This window comes from Pholcus phalangioides, unplaced genomic scaffold, assembly GCF_987345545.1.
Source record: "Pholcus phalangioides strain wild (caught in Gottingen) unplaced genomic scaffold, Ppha-v1.0 ptg000007l_1, whole genome shotgun sequence".
In the NCBI taxonomy this organism is placed as follows: domain Eukaryota; kingdom Metazoa; phylum Arthropoda; class Arachnida; order Araneae; family Pholcidae; genus Pholcus; species Pholcus phalangioides.
In genome coordinates, this window is record NW_028301600.1 from 2,256,695 (window position 1) to 2,280,444 (window position 23,750).

General features: G+C 37.5%; 1 protein-coding gene across 9 annotated transcripts in view; it reads left to right on the forward strand.

The window, feature by feature from the left end:
* The first annotated feature begins 2,988 nt into the window (after positions 1 to 2,988).
* LOC149084790 (peroxisomal N(1)-acetyl-spermine/spermidine oxidase-like) overlaps positions 2,989 to 23,750 on the forward strand; it is a 199,078-nt gene continuing 178,316 nt past the window's right edge. For 7 of the 9 annotated variants that reach the window (XR_016192758.1, XR_016192761.1, XR_016192762.1 and 4 more), the window contains exons 1-2: positions 3,020 to 3,101; positions 15,441 to 15,631. Coding sequence is in view for 4 of the 9 variants with exons in the window: in XM_089232531.1 (XP_089088657.1) it covers positions 15,454 to 15,631 (178 nt within the window). In the remaining 5 variants the exon portion in view is untranslated. The other 2 variants (XR_016192759.1, XR_016192760.1) reach the window with 2 other exon arrangements.

A 23,750-nucleotide genomic window follows, 5' to 3' on the forward strand; every position in this document is an offset into this window, starting at 1 on the left:
TGTTACTTCAGCCGCGAGTGCAACGACGAAATAAGAAGAAGAACCAGGACTCGTCTAAACGTCAGCATAAAAGATTGGATAAGAAAACGGAAATACATCCCAGATTATCTGATGATACAAGAACCCAAGACAAATACGGGAAATGAGGAAAGAGAAGCACCAATAGCCCAAACGCCGACTTCTCCGGATAATATCCGGGAAAAAGTCGGGACAGATGAAGGAGACAAGACCGAAGAGCACGATGGCAACAAAACTGAAGATCCGGAGCGTCCCGCCCAGGTAGAAAAGCCAGCACCAACGGACCAATCGCACGATAGAAGCGACGAGGAAGCCACGCCCACGCGTAACGAATCCGACGGCGAGCTCGGCAACGACCAGCCGGGCCCAAACCGGGCACGTGTCGGCTTGCACACGATCGTGGTGCGGGCGGATCGATCATGGCAGGCCATAGCCCGGAAGATCAAAGAAATTTGCCGCGAAGTGGTTCGCGTGAAACTAAATCACGGCGAGTATAAAATTAACTTTTATACCTCGATACGCGGAGGATTATGGGAAAATTCTGAACTTTCTCGAAAAGAGTGATGCAGAAATAACAAGGCGAGCCACACCGGACGCCCCGACCCTTAGCATAATTTTACGAGGGCTTTACATCTCAACGCCAGTCGATGACCTAGAATCTGAGCTCAGAGAAGAAGGATTCAATCCGATATCTATCTCACAGATCCACTCACGAAGAAAAAAGGCAAGAGGCAGAACTCTACCTCACGTAAAAATAAGGAAGTTCGTATCAAACCACAACAACTCCCGGAGAAAGTGCCATCCGCGGAATACAGAAGATCCCGGAAAAATTATACTAACTTTTCCTTCATTCCCAGAAGTGTGTGGAAACGATATAACGAAAGAAAACTAAAAATTTCCTTGGAAAATGCTGAGTCCACAACAACGAACGCGATTGGTCGAGAGCGGACTACGGACTTCACTACGGAACATAATCAACAGCGCGTACCAAAGTCCAGCCCTACGGACTTCACCACGAAAAATACCGAAAAGCGACCTGCCTCGGCGAATGATAGATGCAAGCCTCCCCGTATATGTGACGACAAGCCTAGGCACGATCCCAGCCGTGCTCGACCCGCTCACGGCACCGGCGAGCCAAGCGTTAGTACCATAGACCTGCCCGCACGTAGCAACGAGCCAGAGCAGGGGCGTAGCCCGAAATTTCGTTCGGGGGGGGACCACTTTCATTTCGGGGGGGGACCAAAGTGACAGAACAATGGATTTGGCCATCTTTTTCCCTTTTTTCGGTTATTTTCTCACATTTCGGGGGGGGGACCAGACCCCCAAGTCCCCCCCCCCCTGGCTACGCCCTTGAGCCAGAGACACGTGAAGAAGTGGACTCGAGCTTGGATGATTATGAAGCTATTGAAAGCGCTGGTCCAGCTAACGAACTCTATGAAATGGCAAAATTATACATGAAGAGTATAATCCAAAAAAGCTCGAGAAAGGATAAGCGAGCGCTGCTACAACAATTTCAAAGAGAAGCTGGGACAAATTCTCGCTCACTAGAACTGCAGAATTAGCTTGCATAAGATGATGCGAGCACCTCAAATAGAGCAATTAAAGGCTCTTTTAGAACCGAAATCAAATTTCGGCATTTTTCTATCTTTTTCTTCCTTTAACCATCTTTCCAAGAATATTTTCTCCAAAATTCCAAAAAACAAAAAAAAAACTCGAGGCATTACTGATAAATTCAGAAATGGCTCAAAAATTAAAATTCTCTTTCTATCTTTTCCGAACTTGCTAAAATGACTAATACTTTTCCCTTTTTTCTTCACCTTCAAACTAATATTTTGAATTAATAAATTGCATTTCATGTTTTCCATTTTTCAGTCAATAGAAATCGAGGCACTCAACCCATGGCCCCCACATCCTGTAACGGGGCCCCTAGACTGGGATCTTTTGCGGGCCCCTCGGTCAAACTTTCAACGGGCCCCTTCTGTAGTTAATTTATAGCGTGAAAAAGCAAAAAAATGATGATAATCGTCCCGGGCCCCAGGGCTAGAGCCCTGTCAGCCCCCCCCCTATGTGGGGGCCATGACTTAACCGTCCAATGTGGTGAGACCATAGCGCGAGGTAGTCGACGTCACGAAGCAGATCACTTTTCCTGCCCAAATATTAACAAGTAATAGTACTAATAAGTTCGTCCAGACATGTTGAGATCGAAATTCCTGAATTTAGTCAAAATTTACCGAACTCTGACCAAATTACATGCACTTCACAAATACACATACATTACTCCCTTGTCTATTTTTTCTTCACAACGGTCCTAAGCGGACCTGCTTTGAGGGCAGCTACTGTTCAAGAGAACAGGCACTGCCATAAATTCCCCATCGTTCGTTAATACGGTAATATGTCCCAGAAAATATGTATAAGTTATATGGTGCCATTGGCCGTGATGAATTCACGTCTGAAAAACAAGTCATGTGTAGGCTGACCATATTTTTTCGAGAGAAATACGGAAAATATGAGACATCGCCAATTATCGTCAAGAACGACGCTAAAAGTGAACACAGTTGCCAAATATAGCTGAAATTACAGAAAAATCGAAATGGCGGGAAACGAAGCATTACTGCAAATTGCAGTGGATTAAAATGAATTCCACGAAATAAAATATTCACCAAGATAAATGTGGGAGATTAATGTTCTTATTTATAGTTGTAATTATCGTAATATAATTTATGAGTTGAAAAATAATTTTAATCTTGGATTTTTATTCTTTATTGAAGTCAAAGTAGGCGTCTTGTAAAAAACAGGAAAAACCGAGACACTTTTGCCAAAAAGTCGGGATGGCCAGAAAATGAAAGAAAACCGGGGCTGTCCAACGCCACACTAAATATATTTCTAGTGTGGTGTTGGGCTGTCCCGGAACATATGGGACGTATGGTCACTTTAGTCATGTGAAGTAACCTCGGGGTGGATGTGAAGCAACTTCCGTGGGCAACTCTGGAAGTAAGTAATATCCACTTATAACTCAGTGGTAGTATCAGTCAAGTCTAGTTTGTTTACTTCAAATCCTCTGTAGAAGTGACAAGATATTGGAGGTAATCTTATCTTGTGCAATCGTTATGAAATTTTTTTAGGCAACGATATTATAGAAGATGAATCAGTAAGAACGCTGATAAGAAACACTCACAAACACAAGTTTTCCATGAAAAAATACACATCTTTAAGTGCACGTGTCGAGAACCGCGCACTTTTTTAGACATTGAGGCAACTTAACAAGAATAAGCGACATGTTTTTGTCATATACTTCATATGTTGGCATGTTTGTCGCTATTAGTGCAATGAAGTATTTCTACCCTATTATGCTCGCAAATAGTATTATGTTCTCAACATACGCGGAAAAAAAATACTGTCCTTAACTTTTAGCCACGTGTTAAAACAGAAAAATATGGGTTTTGAGAACGCTAATGCGTACTGAAAATAATTTAAAATACAATTAAAATTGAATCAAATGATTCATGATCACCAATGATTGTATTTTTTAGTTTGAAATAGTGATTCCTCTTCTAACGAAGATGATTCGTTCCGCAATACGCTCGTTAGTCGAAACGTGATTTCCTATAGGTTCCTATAGAAAATCGTTTAGTTCGTTCCATAAATGACATAAAATTTGTAGATGTTTTTTAAAGCACCTAGTAACGCTGTAAAAAAAAAACAAACTGACTGAAGCCTAAAATAAAGATTCAAAATTGGATAAATGAGAATATTCAGGAAGATGAGAGATAATGATCTTTTTATTTTTCACTAATGTACATAACCATTTTCACTATATTTTCACAACCCAGGCGGGATGGAATCTTAGGGCCTCTGCACCATGGCCCCCACATAGGGGGGGGGGCTGACAGGGCTGGGGCCCGGGACAGTTCTCATAATTTTTTGCTTTTTCACGCTATAAATTAATTACAGAAGGGGCCCGTTAAAAGTCTGACCTAGGGGCCCCGCTACAGGATATGGGAGCCAGGCTCTGCACACGCTCAGTTATGCGTGCATAGGCAAACTGTGCAGGCATAACTGAGCATGTGTAGGGGCCATCAGTTGACCTGAAGGGAATGGTTTTTTCATTCAGTATAACTACAGTTATGCCTGTGCAGGTATAACTGAGCGTGTGTAGGAGCCATCAAGTATAACTGCGCAGTTTTCCCCCTTTCTTATTGTGCCCTTCCTTCTTCTTTATTACAGATAACGAAGCTGAACAATGGTAAATGAGTAATTTGTTTTGGAGACAGATTTGCCTTTGAATTAGAAAAAAAAATTATAATGCCGTAATTTTCACTTTTTTTTTACACTTTCATATCTAATAAAGAAATTGAAATAAAATTTTAGAACTACTTCTACCATTGTTCAAATTCACAATATTTTTTTCTGAAATCGGCCTATTTTCAATAAATTTGCCTGAAATTATACGCCGAAACACATATAAACTCTATATTCCAATGTACTATGACAATTAATTGTTTATTGATTATTTATAGAAGGGTTTCTTAACCAGGGGTCGGTTCCGTGACCTAGGATGGAAAAAACAGTTAACTCCAGGGCCGTAACTAGAATTTTTACTACTGCCCCAATTTTAAAATTTGACAATTTTATAACGGTGTTCTTTGTTCCCACCTAAAATTGCCGCCCCCTAAATTTTGCCACCCGAGGCAGTTGCCCCTGCCCCCACTAGTTTCGGCCCTGATTAACTCATTGTTTTAGCATAGTCTATATACTGAATATTATTGGTGGTGGTCCTATATTATTAATGGTGTTATACCGTCACCTTTATTTTATTGGCACAAAGGGATTAAGAAACTCTGATTTATTTCATTGTAATTTCCAGACCGAGCAAAAAAGACTTGGAACCAGCGCACTAAAATATGAAGTAAAGAATGTTTTTTTTTTAAAACATTCTTCACTGCTAAAAACAAAAACTCTCAGATCAACTGATGAAAAAATTTCATTTATGCTTTCAAAACGTGTTGTACAGGCTTAACGGATAAGTAAATGAATAAAAGAATCGAGTATGTATTTAACTGGGGAGCTTTAGTACTAGTTAGTATATTGGGGCTACTTAGTATTGGGGAGTGTTATTTATAGAATGTGTGTGAAGAATTCAGAAATGGTTTATTAAGTATAGGGGTACACACTTATCTGACCTTTTCTTTCTCCCTTTCTCTCAGTATTCGGATAATCATGGATACGAATTTACAAACCTTTTTTCATTTTAAAAGAAATTACTTATCTGTATTATTCTCGGAATCTGAAATATACTTTCAACAATACACATAAAAAAGACTAGAAGAGCAATTGAGACAGCCTTGAATAGGTATCTTCATCCATTCTGCGAAAATTGTCAATTTTTCCGGTGCAAAATTTAATTCCTGTAATAATTTAACGAGCAAAAATTGTTGCCTTTTCCTTGACCAACCTTTGCGCCACATTACCCGTCTTTTTTTTTTTTTTTTGGAATTAATAACTTTTACTGCCGTAACCAATCCAACTACACCAGGGCCGTAGCACACCTTCTCTGGGCCCGAGCAGATATTTCTTGCCCTCCTCTCCTAAAAAAGAAAAAAGTTATACAAAAGTGTTTTTATTTTTTGTGATTAGCCCATTCGGTTAGAGGCTACCTGTTGTCCAGTCTAGTTACGACTGTGAACTACATCCAAAGCAATTATTTGTGAAAATCATGTTAGAAAATTTCGAAATTTAGAACGCTTATATACTGAAAAAATCCGAACTGAATGACAAACGTGAAGAAAGGTAAAAAAATGTAAATATCTCCACAGTTCTCCTAGAACTCGTTCCAGAGACTAGAATCTGAGATAGACTTTGCCTATGATCAGACCTCTGTCAGCCTCCCTTATAAAACGAGGTCATTGGTATTGGCAATTCTATAATTTTAATGGACTAAGCAGTTGGATTACAAATAATATAAGTAAGAGAGTAAGTATGAATATGTAAGTCTATGTTCTCCCCCCCCCCTTCCCTTTCTTTGGTGAATACAAATACAACACCACTACAGGCAAAATGCCCAGCGAGGTGGCTGAGAAAAAGATGCCCATAACAAATATGGATGTCATATATTTCAAAAATAAAGCAACCGCAAAGGTGATTTCTGTTGCTAATTATCATTACTTTGTAAGTTCCATTCACTTTGGATTATTGAAACTTTACTGTATCTTCAATCTGTTCCCAAAATTTGATTTCAGATTTAAAAAAATACTTCACAGAAACAGGATTCATTGATATATATTGCGATACATATCCAATATTTATTTTTTCAAAATATTATGACATATTTTTATATTTTCAGTAGAAAAGGATTTGGTATTTTCATTGGTAAATTAGTTTATCAATCATTAATTGGTTCATTCGTAAATAAGCAAATTTGTTCAAATACAAAAATATTCAGTTGAGAATGGGTTGGTACCCTTTCAGTCAAGAATGAGCTGATATTTTCAGTCGAGGATGGTTTGATAAGATTTTCAGTCGAGGATGGTTTGATATTTTCAGACATAAATGAGCAGCTAATATTTTCAGCAAAGAATGGTTTGATATTTTCTGCCACAAATGGGCTGATATTTTCAATGGAGGAGGTTTTGATATTCAGTCCAGGATGGTTTGATATTTTCAGTTGTAAATTGGCTGATACTTTCAGTCAAGAATGAACTGATACTTTCAGTCAAGGATGCACGGGAGCACATCTCGATGTAGAGTCGAGATGTGCTCCCGATGAATGCCAGAGAGAAAATTACCTCGACAGCATATCTCTGCCAGACACCACTTGCAGCCAATCAGCGCACAATACATCCACACAAGCCAACCAATGCGGTTTTTCTGCGGCCGATCAAGTCTCAGAAGTGCATATAGAGAACAAGTCAATGACAGTAGATGTACGAAGCCTTTCTTGCTTGTTGCGGAGACTTACGTCCAAATAACCTCAGATAATGCCTGCCACAGATGTGGGCGAAATGTCAGGAAGAAAATCTCCTAGACCATGGCCTAATAACCCGGAAACCGTGTGCAAGTCATTTAACGCTGGCCACGAAAGCCTCCGACAATAATAAATTTGATTATTCAGACCCGTAGAATTGAAATTTTTGAAAATTGTCTTGAAACTGATGAATATGCCAAGTTTTGGAAACCAAGAAGTTTCGTATCATACTTTCGGTCACTGATTTTTAATGTGGCTCATTTTTGAATATCACTCAAAAATTTTTCACAAAAATTGATTTCGGTATAAAAGGAGAAAATCTATAAAGTATGTATTATTCTAACCTTTTAAATACTAAATTAACTTTTCGAAGAATATTTTACATAATCTATACTGTTATATTTTTTTATTATGTAGCTTTCAACATAAAAGTAGCATAAGGAAAAGAACAAAAGCAGTTTAATAAGAATTTCCTTGTTTCTTAGTATTTACCGAGATATTTTAATTCGAAAATTAGAGACAAAAACTAACGACAATGCTTATTTCCCAACTTTTCTCCGATTTTTGAATTTATTGATTTTTAGGGTTTTTTTTATTATGCTATGATTATATGTTGTCTAAGGGGGTACCGTCCCCTCATCCTACTTTTACTAATTTTTTGAGTGGGAGCCCTGTATCTGCCAACCTAGATTCAACTTCCTTTTTACTATCTCTTATCGCTTTCTTCAACACTTTTCTTTTATCAGTAAACAATGGCAGGTCACCTCATCCACGTCTATACCAAGGGCGTAAAGTTATTGAAAATGTTGGGGGGGGGGCTCAAGCCCCATACAATGGAACCTCGTTTATTCGTCGCGTCGTATAAACGAGGTTTTTAAGCACGTCGCCGAACAGTCGGGTCAAAGCGTCGTATAAATGCAAAAATCGTATAACTGAAACGTTATCTCTACCTTACTCTTCCGCAAAAAATTTCCCTAAGAAAACTAAAAATTATTGTAATTCAAAACCATATTTCATGAAATTGAAATCAAGAAAAAATTATATTACGAAAAAAAATTACTCGAAATACAGCACTAAGATTGACATAACATTGCTGTTTCATAAACCTCAAGCACTCTTATGATGTTCCTTTCAAGATTTGAAATACAAAAATGCGTTATTTATAAACTTAAACAAAAAATTTGTCTGTGTTGTTCGATTTCTATATTCAAGAAAAAAGTCAATAAAGCATCGAGTTCAGCTCTTTTGAAAAAAATCAGTTCTGTTTTAAAGAACTGTTTTTGCGTGCGTGCATCTACTGTCAACAATCAACCTCCGTTAGCAGTCAGTTCATTTCGGAACTTGCAACAGATATTGTTGAAGCCACCTCCATTCCGTGGTCACATCCGCAGGAACACTTTGAAAATGATTATAATTTTTTTCAAGGACTTTTAAAGACGTGAAAATGAACTTTTTCTCCAAGGATTTTCAAGGAGGGTACGAACCCTGTTCCTATATATCAGGGCATGACAAATCTCGGGCTCCAGGTCACCATGGCGACTAGAAAATCGGTATCGGCACCAAACATTCTCTGCATGTGATTGCTAGAGTGGAATCATAGGATGGCGAAAACAGTGTGGCTTTCAACATGGGAGAGGGGGGGGGTCTCCGTAAGTCCTGAAAAAATCTAAAAAACATCATTTCGGACCGTTTTTCTTCAGCAAAAACCATGCTTGGCTCTTCAGGAATATGGCTGTTTCCTACATAGTTTTTGATTTGTCAAGATCGGCTATATTCAAATGACATCAAAACAGGAATCATTCAATGTTTTAAAACAGTATTGAAATTTATACTCGATGAAAAATTCAAAAAGCATGGTCATATAGGCTTATGCAGCCAGAGCCGCTATCCTATAAAATGTTTGACAAATGATTTTACTTCATGTTCATTTCTTTTTCTCTTTAGAGGTGGGGGGGGGGAGTGAAGAGGACAAAATCACTGAAAATATTACGATTTGATATTTTGGTTTTTTGTTGGTCGGCATTTCTTCGAGCAGAAATACTTAATTTCGTTTCATTTGTGTTCAATAATGTGCATTTCAATATAGTACAGGAGTACCGTATTTGATTTGGAAAAAATTCAATATAAACAAACAAAACAAAAATACTAAAATGTCTGAGTGAGTACAGTGTTTAAAGAGAGGAAAAATGCAACACCACACTGAGCTCTTTCACGTATTAATAATGAGAAAATTATTATTGCGTAATTAATGACAAAAGTTTGGTGTAGATAATATCTGATATGGTGATAATCTCATTATGAAATCAATGATGCAATAATTTTATTGCATCAATTAAAAAAATGTGAAGGAAGAGCAACTTTTTTGCGCATTAACCCTATATAGTCCCGTTGATTTTTGAATAGACATGGTAAATGGTCAAAAAACTACAAACAGGTTTTTTGGTATTTCAGAAAGTACATCCTTTAGTGTCATTTCAGTACAAGTACAATAATTTTTATCCATCTAGAAAAAGGTGATTCCTTGTTGGTGTCATATTTGAGAGCTGTCCCAATTTTACGTGCTCAGAGATTTATATTATAGCACCAAATTGAGGGAAATGGAAATAAAATTCAAGGACGAAACTATTCAACTTTGCTGAGCAAAATTCTATCTGTTTATAGATAACATTAAAATTAAGGCAGATTATATTTTACCCTTAATTAATTATTTTAGCCAGTTAAATCCAGTATAATTAATTAAATTGCTGTGATGATGTATTGTTTCAGTTAAAAATATGCTAACAGTGCCAATTTACATCGGTTTCTGGAAAAAAAATAATTTTCAATACGTTTTATGGAGGAGAACCATAGAGGGTATAAAAACATGGTTTCGATTTTATTTGGCCAACATAGGTGATCAGTTGCTATTAATATTAAGGTGTGCCGCAGATAGCAAACGTTTAAAAATCCATTGGCATAGCAGCTCGCTTATTTTTGTTAACAACTAATAAAAGTATAAATGCTTTTTTTTTTAATTCATAAATCAGAAGGGGGGAAATCTTTGTTTACATATAATATACGTCTGAGCGAATGCTTATTAACCGAAATTTTAGTATTTGTATAACACTTATATTCAACGTATAGGGTTTTTTTGCTCATATACTACTGATGTATGTAAAAAATTTCAACGTTGCAGGACCGGTAATTATTTTTGGTCAAGCATTATCTTATTTGCAATCATTTTCAATAAATCAATTGGTATCAGTTTTGACCATAAACACCCACGTGATAGATATGCAATTCATATTTTATCCTAAAAATTAATTTTAACAAAAATAACTTAATAATCTAACGATATAAAAATTTCCAATCATGTAATGCTGACCACGGCCTATCGAAAACCACGGTTTAAATCACCAGGAATAACCAAACATAGCAGCAATAGCAAACAGTTCGAATGAAATGCATATTTATACATTTCGTTCATTTAAAATAAATATTTCTTGTATCCTCATGTTGTTCATGTCAAATACTCACATTTAAATTTACGCAAAAAATACACACAAGAACCTAGTTATACAATTATATAGTTTCTGAACCGGTCCTAATTTCTGCATGAAGTGGTCCATTTAATTTAAACAGCACAGTATTTACTCTATTCGCTAATAAACTAAACATCTTTGACCCTATTTATGCAGGGTTATAATTGTCCACTTTTTTCTAGGGGCACTTCAAGTCAAAGGTCCTGACTTGCAGAAAAACCAAAAAATTTGGGTGTCATAAGATGTTTTTTTTACCCAAATTATTTTCGACTTATTTTGTTCCTTGTTATTAGAGACCACTGTTTAAGCAAAACAAATTTGAATAATCCAACTCGCAGTTTTCCAAATTTTTTGTTCCATCGTCCTCCTCTTCAGAATTTGTTTTTTTCTCAATCCCCCCCCCTGGACCTTTCCATGCCCCCAAGGGGCGATATTGCCCATTATAGGATACTCTGATCTAACTGATCATAACTTCAATAACAATCTCTGTTCCCATTCTTCTAATCACTATCACCGAATATTATTACCAAAATTTCTTGTGTTGTCTGATCAATAATTTTATGGTCGGTTTTCTTTCACCTTTTGTAATTTCTGAACTCCGGATAATCCACCCTCGGATAATCGAGGTTCTACTGTACTTTCGATTTCTTTAGCAATCTTGTTCCAAACAATGTTTGTCGTAAAAGCTTTTGGCCTCAAGAATATCTGTATAAACATTTTATGCAATCGCAAAATTCTCAAAAAATTAGAGAAACTGCTAATGAGGTTGTACTTACCAAGATTATTGTTGCTCTGCTACAAATTGGGCTTTGATGATGATTCCTTCATCATGAAGGATGAGTAAGGATGCAACGATCGATCAGCGTTGACTTGAAAATTTGTAACATGAACACTCAACGATGACACTTGGATTCAAAAACAACTGGATGTTTCTTCCTCTTCTTATATGCTATAGTTAATATGACACTCCTGTTTTCGGTATTGTCAACTCTGTACAGAAAAATTTCTCATGTCTTCGTGCGCAACCATTTGTCGGCAATTACCTTTTGTAACTACTATAGTTCTGCTGGTCAAATCACCATTTGACCAGCCGAATTCATCTTTTGTGAACATTTCGGATGTCTTTTATTCGTTTTTTTCTCATGGTTAGTATATCTGGACAACATAAAAATGTACTGTGCTTAACATAAAAAAAAACACTGTGCTAGCTTCCTGAAGGAGGGACACATAGATGTGTGTTACTTAAACACCTATAAACACATGATTCAGTTAGATGGCGGTATCCATGACTGAAAATTTCGGGAAAGTTCTCACGCTTCGTCAGGAAAAAATTTCCAATACATCTGGCTGCCCATTCGTGTGCGTCTTTGTTCGGAATTCGCCTATATATATGTGTGTGTTTGTGTATGCTCCGCCTCGCTTCAGGGCAGTTGTATTCTAGAAAGGCTACTAAATTTCTACAGTGGAACAAAAATAGTCAAAGCGCCGCTGACAGGAAAACTACAACATCCATCTCATTATTGCTATCATATACTTATAATACATTGCTACCTCCAGAGGGGTGTACAAACAATGAGGAAGGAGATCGTACAGGAAGCGATATAGACCCGTCAACCAGTTCCCAAGTTAACAAGTGGGGGGGGGGAGGTGTATTCTGTTGAACAGTTTTCTCCTTTTTTTTTTCTTTTTTTTTTTAACTCATAATGGGTATCTGTCACAGGCATAGTACAGAAGTGCATTCAAGAGGATTCACTGATGGCATTTTCTACTTCTGTCGCCAGCCGATCTACAGAGACAGTAAACAATCCTCAGCTAAGAAAAAATAAATTAGTGATTGCTCTTTTCTGATGCCCATGTCAGAAGTACGTGCTTTGTTGTCCTCAATGGTTAATCCTGATTGCGACCCAACGCTTTTCTTTGATCTTGTCCCAAAGCGATTTGCCTTGTCCTATCTACCCGCGAAAGCTGGTTGTCTGGAATAACTACTATATGGTCATACAGGCCCCCTAACTAGGCTGGGGCAACCGGGGCATTGCAGCAGGGCCACATGCCTAATTGGGAGCCACAAAATAATGTACATTTATTTTGCATAATAATAATCCTTTCCAAGGGCCCCCAGAAAAAGTGCCGTAGGGGGCCCTGAAAAGGCACGCTATGGTCCTGTGTTCATAGAAAAAGAATTTTCTCGCTAAACATGGAAAGAAAACCTATAATTTTTTCTTTGTTGAATTAATTTTCAATTTGAAATCTTATAAACGGATGACCGAGAGAGAGGCTTGAAAAGATCTCTCGACCAAAGATCTCGTTGTAAAGTCATAACTATTATCATCAGACATACATTGCACTATAAACATGCCCCCCCCCCCCCCGCTCAACGGTGGGACTAACCAACACCTTCTAGAGCAAGCTGCTTTAGAAGGTATTGGACTAACAGGGCTCCAGTGCGGGGGGATGATCCCCACCCCCCTATCATTTTTTGTTTTTCACACGAAAAATTCACTATATCCACCAAAGGCCCCAGCCTGAGGCCCTGATGCAGGATAGGGGATGCCTATAAAATCTCTTTTATAGTCCTTGCCAACAAAATTAGTGAAATGGGATTACTCGTTATCAAGTTATCGCAGCTTCCGGTCATTTTGATTTGGTCCCCGAGTGGCGTTATACCGAGGACTGACTATTTATGATTTATTGAATTTTAAATAGATACATTTTGCGGCACTTACATACCGATATTGTGCATGCATTTCACTATTTATAAAGGGGTGGCCAACCTGCTTCCTTAGGTAATTCAAGATTAATTTTTACTTTTTAAATTGAAGAAATTCTTTTCAATTTGTGAGCGATATTTTTCTTATGAATGAATGAGTCTTGTAGCCAACTTGTAGGCTATCTCCCTCCCCCCCCCCCCCCCACCGATAATGTGTAGTAGGCCATCTTTGCAATGACCTAATTGATAACTTTTTATTGAATTAGTTTTAGTTTCGTTTCTCATCTTCGAAATTCCCAACCAGATGGGGAGAAAACGTTTAGGGGGCGGGGATATCACATACCTCATTGGCGTTGCTGTCACTGCCTTTTCAGTCACCTCATCAATAAAAATTATACAGTTTGTAAAATTTTTATTGATACACATGCACAATTTGGATTAGGATGTTCAGTTTTCCTACTCAAAAATTCAAAAAAAAATTCTAATTTTCTTTCCTAAATGTGCATTCTTACAAAAACGAAGAGCCAGTCAAATTATATTAGTGGAGGGTGCAAATCTGTTCCACAAAACAAGGGTTATGGTGTTGACTACACTCTTTAGGAAGACGTTGGCTGAGGTGTTGGGCAACATTTAAAATTTCCATGAGTGCTGCGAACGTAAATAGTTCAGGAATCACTTAGTTATAAAGATAATATTTTGTATTAATTGTTAAAATGTAGTGGCGACTTAACGAATGGGCCAATAAAGCCCGGTCGAGGGGTTGGTCTTGGACCTTTGAAAAATTATCATTTATTTTTCATTTCCTTTTTTAAAATCAATATTATAATTCACTTGCTGTTTATTTGATTCCATGTTCTACACCCACCCCCAGTCAAATTTTGTTGTAAAGGGGCTTGAAAAATGTTTCGGCATCGGTCCTCAAGATCTGTTATGAATGGGCATTTAGAATGTGCTTTTTTCCCCAATATTTTTCAAAAAAACATTGGGGGGGGGGCCTAAAAGTTATTGATCCTCCCGCATATACGGGACTCAAGCGTGTACGAAGGAAAGGGAGAATGCATTGCACAATGGTTTTTTTCAGTAATTACCGGGGAGGCTCAGTCCCCTTACAAAATTTATTGTGGCGGGGGGGGGGCACAAATGGCCTCAGCCTCTAGGTTCTGGCACCTATTCTTTATAGAGTGTAATTTATTTCGGTTTCAATATCATTGCTTCCCAATTTTCAACCTCCCCCCACCATGCATCTTTGGGCTTATTTTCATGTCGGCGCCATGGCCGTCCTCCGGTCGCAGTGAACAAAAGAAGAAACACTCAGTTTTTGCCACAGGCAAAGAAGAAAGAGCCCCCTCAACACCTCAAAGAATCTTCCTCTCAGCCATGCCTTCTGGCAGTAAGGATTGGAACCGATGGAGGGTGCAATTGGGGATTGAACGGCAGGGAAGAAATGAGATAAACGTATTGTCATGGAACAAGAAAGCCAAAGACCATCCAGATTTTTTAAAAGAACTAAAATTTTGAGCAGATTGTTTCCATTAACTAATTCATAATTAGGACAACTTTTGGTTAAAAAAAATTTTTCATCATTGCAAAATGAATAAGCCATATTCATAGAAATTTTTGGGGGGGCTCGGGCCCATGGGCCGTATAGAAGTTTACACCTATGGTCTATACTATCTGAATGGTCTTTTCTTTTTAAGATAAAGATTACGCATGCTATCCGTGAACCATAGGGGGCACGATTAACAAACTTGTTTTTTTTAAACAAAGGGTATGACCTCGTGTAAGAATAGAAGAGTATTTTTGTTCTAAATTCTTCCCACTAACTTACCTCACCTACTGATACTAACAGGTCTTTGAAAATTAACTCTAACCTTTCCTTTAAAACATCTTAGTTAGTTCTCCAAAAACAAGGAACCAGTCTTTTGTTATCAACCTTACCCGAAGATAGGTTACAGAAAAAACTAACGACACAATGATCACTGGAAGAAAACTTGTCCTCAACCGAAACATGTTCAACAAGATTGTCAGAACTAGTGAGAACTAAATCCAAAACAGCAGTACCCTTAGTGGCTTCTGATACAAAAAATTATTGAGCACCAAATTAATTTCTTTCATATTGATCTCTAGCTGAAAGGTTCTCCGATTCGATCTATATGATATTGTTTAAAAATTTAAGTTTTACTTTTTTTTATTTTACTAAAACATATTTATTTATGCCTTTTTGCCTTTACAGGTAATATTGAGCTATGGCATCTTTAGCTCCTACCTACCAAAAACCATTAGATGAAGTCAATGTTGTAATTATTGGGGCTGGAATTTCGGGTCTATCTGCAGCACAACAGTTGAAAAGCCATGGTTTTAATAATATTGTTATATTAGAAGCTCGGCCACGCATAGGCGGTCGAATTGAGACTGCAAATTATGGCAAGTAATTTCTGCAATAAGTTTTTACATGACTTTTAACAGTTTCATCTGCCAATATTTTTCTTTTAAATATAATTAGGCTGGTATGCATTGCTTATTCCTTTATTTGTATATGATACCACTAATGATATTTCTTGAAAGAAATCTTTCAGAAGTAATAAATTTATGAAAGAAAAACATTTAAAAATGTTTATGAATTACCAACAGAAATACCTGGTGTTCAGAGAGAAAACAATGTCACTCTCCACACAAAGTATGAAAGATGATACCAGGCGAAGATTAATTATTCATAAAGAAAATTCACATACCTCTGAAGGCAATCTAACCATTATCCCCTTATAGTCTGGGTGAGTACGGAGACTCATTTATGGTTTTGCTGCCTGTGGGCTACACAAATTTTGCCATCTTTCTCCCATTCTAGTCTAATTTTCTTGACTATTTCCTTGAATTCACCACCCTGTGCTATAACCCTCATAGACTCCCCCCCCCCCCCCACTCCTGCAAATACAACTGAGTCTCTAAGTCACTCCCATGCTCGCACACTCTTTTAATCATTCAACATGCTTGCACACTGTTTTGGTCACTCACATGTTTGCTCACGCTCTCAGTCCCTCTTGCCCACAGACGTGCTTGCAATTTTTCTACATCACTCACTGACCAAACTTACTGCCCTTACTGTCTCGGTAACAGGTCCATCTTAAGAGCATCAAGGGCCTTTGGGCAAAGTGGTATTTTTGAGGCCCTATCTGTGGCTAGAAATGTTTGTCCTTACCAATTTACACACTTGCTCTCAAAAATTTTAACCAGATCTCATTTTTTATGATGCAACCCTCCCTCTGGTATTGAGGCTCCCAAAACGTGCCCAGGTATGTCCATGTGTTACAATTATCCTGCTCTTTATCTTCAGAGGCAGATTTATTTAGGGTCATACAAATTTTGCAGCCCTTCTCCCATTCTACTAATTTTCTTGGCCACTCATTCCTCTAATTTGCTGCCCCTCTGAACTCGCTGCCCTAGGCGTTAGTCCACTAAGCCCCCCCCCCTCCCATAAAATGACTGGATACCAAGCAGAGATAAATTTTGGAAAAAAATTCACTTTTTTTCTGTGGGTAATCAAACCACCATCCCCTCGCAGTCTGGAAGTATGACATTTATCTCCTACAATTTCTTGCCAGAATATTTTGTTGAATTTCAAATTCTCAAACCATCATCTCATGATTTAATTTCCCCCCCCCCCATAAACTCTTTGAACATAGTGCAAACCTGTTCAAATATAAAAATTAAAAAATAACACTTGCTAGAAATACTTTTGTCAGTATATGTGGCATTTTCCTATATTGCAATAAGAATGTTCCAATTTAATAATACCTAGTTCATATTGTTAATGTTTAACCCTCTCTGGTCTTGTGTATATTTGAATATACATGGCAAATACATGATAAAAAAAACATTGTACCCCAATATTCTTGGTATTTTAGAAAGTATATCTTTTAGTGTCACTTCCATACAGAATACAAATACAATACCACAACAGGCAAAATGCCCAACGAGGTGGCTGAGAAAAAGACGTCCATAACAGATACGGATGTCATATATTTGAAAAACACAGCAACCCAATTAAAAGGGTGAGGCTATATAAGTACAATATTTTTTTTTATCTAGAAAGAGTTAATTACTTGTCAGTGTCATTTTTTAAGAGCTGCTGAAATTTTATGTGTTCGGAGATTTATAAAATTGCACCCAATTGAAGGAATACAAATACAATACCACAACAGGCAAAATGCCCAACGAGGTGGCTGGGAAAAAGATGCCCATAATAAATATGAATGTCATATATTTCAAAAATACAGCAACCCAATTAAAAATGCAATTACAAACAATATATATACATGATGAAATATTATACAATGCCCATAAGAATACTTATGGTTGTCTTATTCCAAGTATGGATAACAGGGTGTCTACCAACATGGGAAGCCACGAAGTCCCGGAATAAGAAAAAGGTCACAGAAGTCCCGTAAAAGTCACAAAAGTTGAGTGAAGGTCATGGATTTTTTTTGATTCTCCAGAGATTTTTTTTCCCCTAAAATTTAGGCTTTGGGGAAGCTGTGGCATTCAATATTTCTTTTCTTCTCTCTCAGGTTCTATTCATTCTTTTTTTTTTTGCCCAGGAGGGATTTATTTATTCACGTCTCAACAGGCAAGGATTGCCTAATCACAGAGATGGACAAGAGAAGAGAAATGCAAAAACACAAATACAACAAACTACAAAAATCAAAAACGAGTTGAACAATAGAAATACGTATGGAAAAACATAATAACATGAATATTCAATACTCACATATAACTTTTAAGAAATTCTCTTATAGTTCAATTGAACATATCAGGTTTCACATCGCACTGATTATATATATTGCACATCTCAAAAATAGGGGACCATCGTAAAATATTTGTTTGGGGTTTAGGGGAGGTGAAAAGTTTGCTAAACAAGTCTATTTCCAATTGGCACAGAAAAATGAAGTTGAAGAAGGTAGCAGTCATCAATTATATTATTGACAATTTTATACAAAAAGCAAAGGTAACTTCTTCTGCATTCCAATGATTGGAAATGGAAAAAACGTCGCAGTTCAGTTGTATTTTCGTCATTGATGTAGACGTGAAATTGCTTGTAAAACATGTAACTTAGAAATCTGTTCTAGACTCTTTCTAGAATCAATGAGTCTAGATTGTTGTGAGGACTCCATATGATAGTGCAGTACTCTAGTTTCAGTAGCACATAAGTCCTGAAAAGTGTCACAATTGTTGCAATTGATTTGAAATTATTGCTGCTCCTCACAACAAATCCTAGCAGTTTTAAGCATTTATTGGTGAGATCAGGGGGGACACCAGTATCGATTGGTGAGGGACAATGCAAGGTTATGGTGTCGCAGGGAATTTTTCTCCAATAGGGTTGTTAATAAATGGAATAGCTTACCCCCGGAGGTAGTAAATTGTAACACAATTGACACGTTTAAAAAGAAATACGATAAACATGTTGGGGTAAATCGAGAAGCTATCCATTCTTAGAATAAGACAACCATAAGTATTCTTTATGGGCATTGTATAATATTTTATCATGTGTATATATTGTTTGTAATTTGTGTTAATTGCATTTTTAATTGGGTTGCTGTATTTTTGAAACATATGACAACCATATTTTTATGGGCATCTTTTTATCAGCCACCTCGTTGGGCATTTTGCCTGTTGTGGTGTTGTATTTGTATTTGTATTTGTATTTGTATCATATATATAATCGGTAAATGCAAGCTTGGAGTCAAAGAAAACACCAAGGTCTTTGATTACGGAAACACGACTGATCGAGACAGCATCAATGGTGTAGTCAAATTCTTTCTATGACAATTTTCTTGTATAGCTGATGACGTGGCACTTACGAACATTGAACTGGAAGAAATTAGCCCCACACCAACCATGGAGAGACTGTAGGTCTCTTTGTAGAGCCATGCAATCTTCCAGACTCCCAACTTCGCGATAAATTTTATCATCACCAACATGCATCAGACACTTTGATGCACTGAAGCACCAAGGAAGGGCATTCACGAATATTAAGAAAAGCAGTGGTCCAAGATTTGAACCCTGGGGAACACCTGATCCACTGACATACTTTGTTGAAATTGCGTTATGAAATACAACTTGGGATGTTCTCAAATCTAAGTAGCTGGTGAACCACATGATAGAGTTCTTAGACACATTGAAAGAACGGAGTTTGTAAAGTAGTGTCTGGTGATTTATTTTGTCAAAAACCTTAGTGAAATCCGTGTAAATGACATCTGTCTTCTTGTTGGCATCAATTGACTTAACAAGATCATGAGTGAGATGAACCAGATTTGTTTCAATGGAGTGATTCGGCAAAAACCCATGTTGAGACAGAGATAATTCTAGATGGATATGGTTGTATATACAATTTGCAATATAAGATGTGCTCGAAGAGTTTAGAGACGGCAGATAAAATATAAATGGGTCTATAGTTGGTGACTTCAGATACTAGACCACTTTTTAAAATCAAAATGACATTTGCGAGCTTCCAAGGAGATGGGAAAACATTTTTACGCAAGGAGAGATTAAAGAGAATTACGAGAGGTTCTGAAAAAATATTTCCACATGCTTTGATTATGTAGGCTGAAATACCATCTCGGCCTATGGATTTGACAGATTTCATATGCCGTATAGTGCTGATAACATCATTTTCAGTTATTTCACCGATGTCAAAAATATCAAGTCTATTACCTATCTGATGTTCACTACTGTAGTCTTCCCAAGATGTACTCTGAACTTGAGAAGAGAATACAGACTAGAAGTACTCAGAGAATTTGTTTGCAATTTCCTCATCTTCCAAAAAACTCATTCCTTCATAATTGAAGTTTCTCTGTGTAAGTTTTTGTAGTTGAGATTTCATAAAGTTTCAAAATGTAGAAGGGTCCGTATGAATATCATCTTCAATGTGGTGATAATACGAGTCCCATGCACTTAGGATCAGGGATTTAACAAGTCTACATTGGTCACAAAAATTAAGATACAATTTATCATTACTAGATAGAAGTTTATTTCTAATTGAATTTTTCTTGCGTATTGCCTTGATTACATTATTGTCAAACCAACGAGGAAAATATTTTTTGGAGTCACTTTTTCGAGGGACAGCAGAGTCAAATGCAGCGAAGATTAAACTATAGAAGCAAGAAAGAGCATCGTCTACTTCATAGTGAGCTCGAAGGTAAGACTAGTCTGTTTGGTCCAGAAAATTATATAATAAGTCTGCCTTATGAAAGTTGTGCTCACTGCTGACGTACTTTCTAGCGACACCCAGAGAACTATTTTTTACACAAAAAATGTTAATCTCAAAACTGGGGTGATGTAGGTCTTCTCTCATTAATGGATCATCACATGTGGTCACAACTACATTGACACGAAAAAGCTTCACAAGGCAGATCCAAGTAATGTCCATTAGAATTCTGCAAAGATATCAGTTGCTTAAAATCATGATAATTAAAAAATGATAAAAATTCAAGTTCAATATATCGCAGACAGCTGTGTTGAGGTATGCCACTGATCCAATTTAAAGACGGAAGATTAAAATTACCAACTATTATGCAGTCAGATTCAGAGAATTTGCGATTGTGGGCAATGAAAGAGAAACATGTCCGATACAACTCCACGGACAAGCAGGGAGGAATGTATATCACACCGATGATGACACGGGAACTGGCATTTTTAATTTCTAAAAACACACTCTTCAGGTGCCGCATCATGAATTATCCTTTTCGCACATAGAGAATTTTTGACTGCAATAAGAGATCCTCCTCCTGTTCGTTTGTTTGTGAGCACAAGGTTTTTATCTTGCCTAAACACAATGTATCTATTGTCAAATAGATTTGACCGAGTTCAAGTTCGAGTCAGAAATGTCGTCTTGAAGCCATGTTTCATTTAAGCAGATTATATCATAGTTATTTGCTGCGAAATTAAGCCATAAATCGTGAGATTTTGTTCGCAAACCATGTGCGTTTTGATAGTAAACTTTATGCAATGCCGTAGCTCCACCATATTTCAGTCATTGTGGACAGTTCTCACCTGGGGTCTGTTCGGACCCACTTGTTGCTTCTGAGTTGACAGCAGCTTCATGAGTCGTATTTTGCATAAGATGTCTCATTTTATCTTTGACCCCTGTTTTATGCTGGGCCCCATTCATGGCTAGCGGGTAGCCAATAGCTAGTGGTAACGAGTGAAGGAAGATCACTCACCTTTGGAATTGTTGTTGAGGATTTTTTTCTATTGAAAATTATGAATCTTGATTCAAAGAATCGACGGACCACAATTCCCTTTGGCCAGAATGCTGGGCTGGACAGCAGGTGTGCAGCCTTGTCAGCTGGGACAGTGATTCTGAAAGACAAGTATACAGCAGTTTCTGTGTTCAAATGTTTGCAGTCGGAGACGGAAATGTTTTCTGACAGTATATGAAACTAACCACTGTCTCTTCAGTGGTGTTTTTATCGCACCGCCCTGATTGTAAATTTTCTTTTTTATTCTTTTTCATACATGTTACCATATAGCATACTTCAAAAAAAAATCATAAAAAAAATATCCATATATTTGTATCCCTCTTTGCCTTTACTGTCGGCTCCTTAGAAATTATGCGGTAGTGATGGTACCAAAACTAATACTTGCCCCGGGTGACTGGGTGCATTCTTATTTCTAGTTTAACAGCCCCTGTCTTGTCTTCTCAAGTTTCAAAATATCTTCTCTCACACACATCAAAGTAAGATCAATATCAGAATATAACAAGTGAACTTCTAATTTCGAAAAAAGATGTCCAACTACGCGCCTTAAATCCTGCAGCCTGGTTGTGCCGCACCCCTTGCACCCTTGCTTAAGCCGCCCCTGATGGCCAGAGATGGTGTTTGGTGAAGAGCTTGGCATGTGAAAGACCAACTATTAACTGAGACACTTCTGACTCTTATGGATGATGAGAGTGAAAACTTGTGTTTCCGGTCATCGGGACAAGTGGTTAGAGCGGTCTAAATTATTATTACATTATAATTATGTGTTGAGAGAGAAAAATTAACTGTGATAACTGATAAATATCGTTACCTATGAGAATTTCAAAGGGTACTCTAGTGAGCACTATCAAATCTGTGTGCACAATACTATTACATATTTCCACCTGGGCCCGAAGAACCCCTACAGGTCGACAGTGCTCACCAGATGCCAACTGAAAATTTTTTCCTCTATAGGGTCGTACTTGATTACTTGGGGAACCCACCCGTCAAGCTAACTCAAAACTGACCGCCGAGCAATCTGCTCCCGTATCGATGATCGACTTTACAAAAATTGTTATTGACTCTCACCACCAGAGACAAAAAATTTAATTTGGAGGATTTGTGATCCACGGATACATTACCCCCTCTTATGTACCCGAGGGCCCGTTTCCCTGCCCACAATTTTGCGGACAAAATCGGCGAATATGTCCGGTTTGGCCACACACACAGCCATAACACGTAACCTGGAAATTTGAATTACTAGAGCTGATTGGTCTTTGTCTAGTCAAATTTTCCCACAGATAGATCGAATGATTGAAAGAGATCTAATTTATGTAATACAAAATCCAAATACGATCCCGATATATACCTTTCGGAAAACAAGGCACGAGCTAACTCCACTCGAGTATGATACTTAGAAAATGTCTGTAAAAGTAAATTTTTGAAATTCACCCAAGACTTATGGTGGCCCCATTTTTCCCATTCATGTCTTCCTATGTTTTACCACCATGCTTGTGCACGACCTTCGAATGTACTAACTACCAGTTCAATTTGATTTGGAACACTATACAAATTAAAATAAGACTCACATTTTAGCAAAAAACTTTACGTCTTCTCCATTACCCGAAAAAACCAGGCTACCTGTACTACGTTGAGCTAAAGGAATTAATGCGTTACGAGGATTAAGAGGTAGTGCCGGGGGCAATATCACATGTGTCTCGTTAAAAGGATATGTAAATGACATATTCGGGGGAGACAAATTCAGAACCGACACACTAGGCTGAGACACATTCAGCTCTGGTTCCATTTGAATGGTCACATGATCACCTGAATGCTGGGGTGTACTTTGTAAATTACTGTCCATATTTCAAAAAAATTTTTTTTTTTTTTTTTTTAAAGAAAATCAAAGTGAAATTTCGAACTTGTCTGCAATTTAATTTTAAGAAGCGGTCGAGCCCCCAATTTGTAACATCCCGCAATGGGGTTACGTGCCGGTTCGAATTATCCAGTTAAAGGCAGGCAACAAGCAGGAAACAAACAAACAAGTTGTTTTGTATCACTTCAAAAGGCTTTATTACAATAACGGTTATTTTACACTAAGTTAGACTTCGTTCATTAAAACAATTTTTTTTACGTTAAAGTCAATTATTCGAACATCAATTTTAATTATAAAAAAGCGTGGATCTCACCGCAGAAGTCCATGTCCATTTAGCCGGACATCACGTTTCTTCTCGCAGACCAAGAGATGCAAGTGCGCTAGGTACGATAACAATGTAGATCTGTTCACGTCGTTGGAACCAACCAAGGAACAG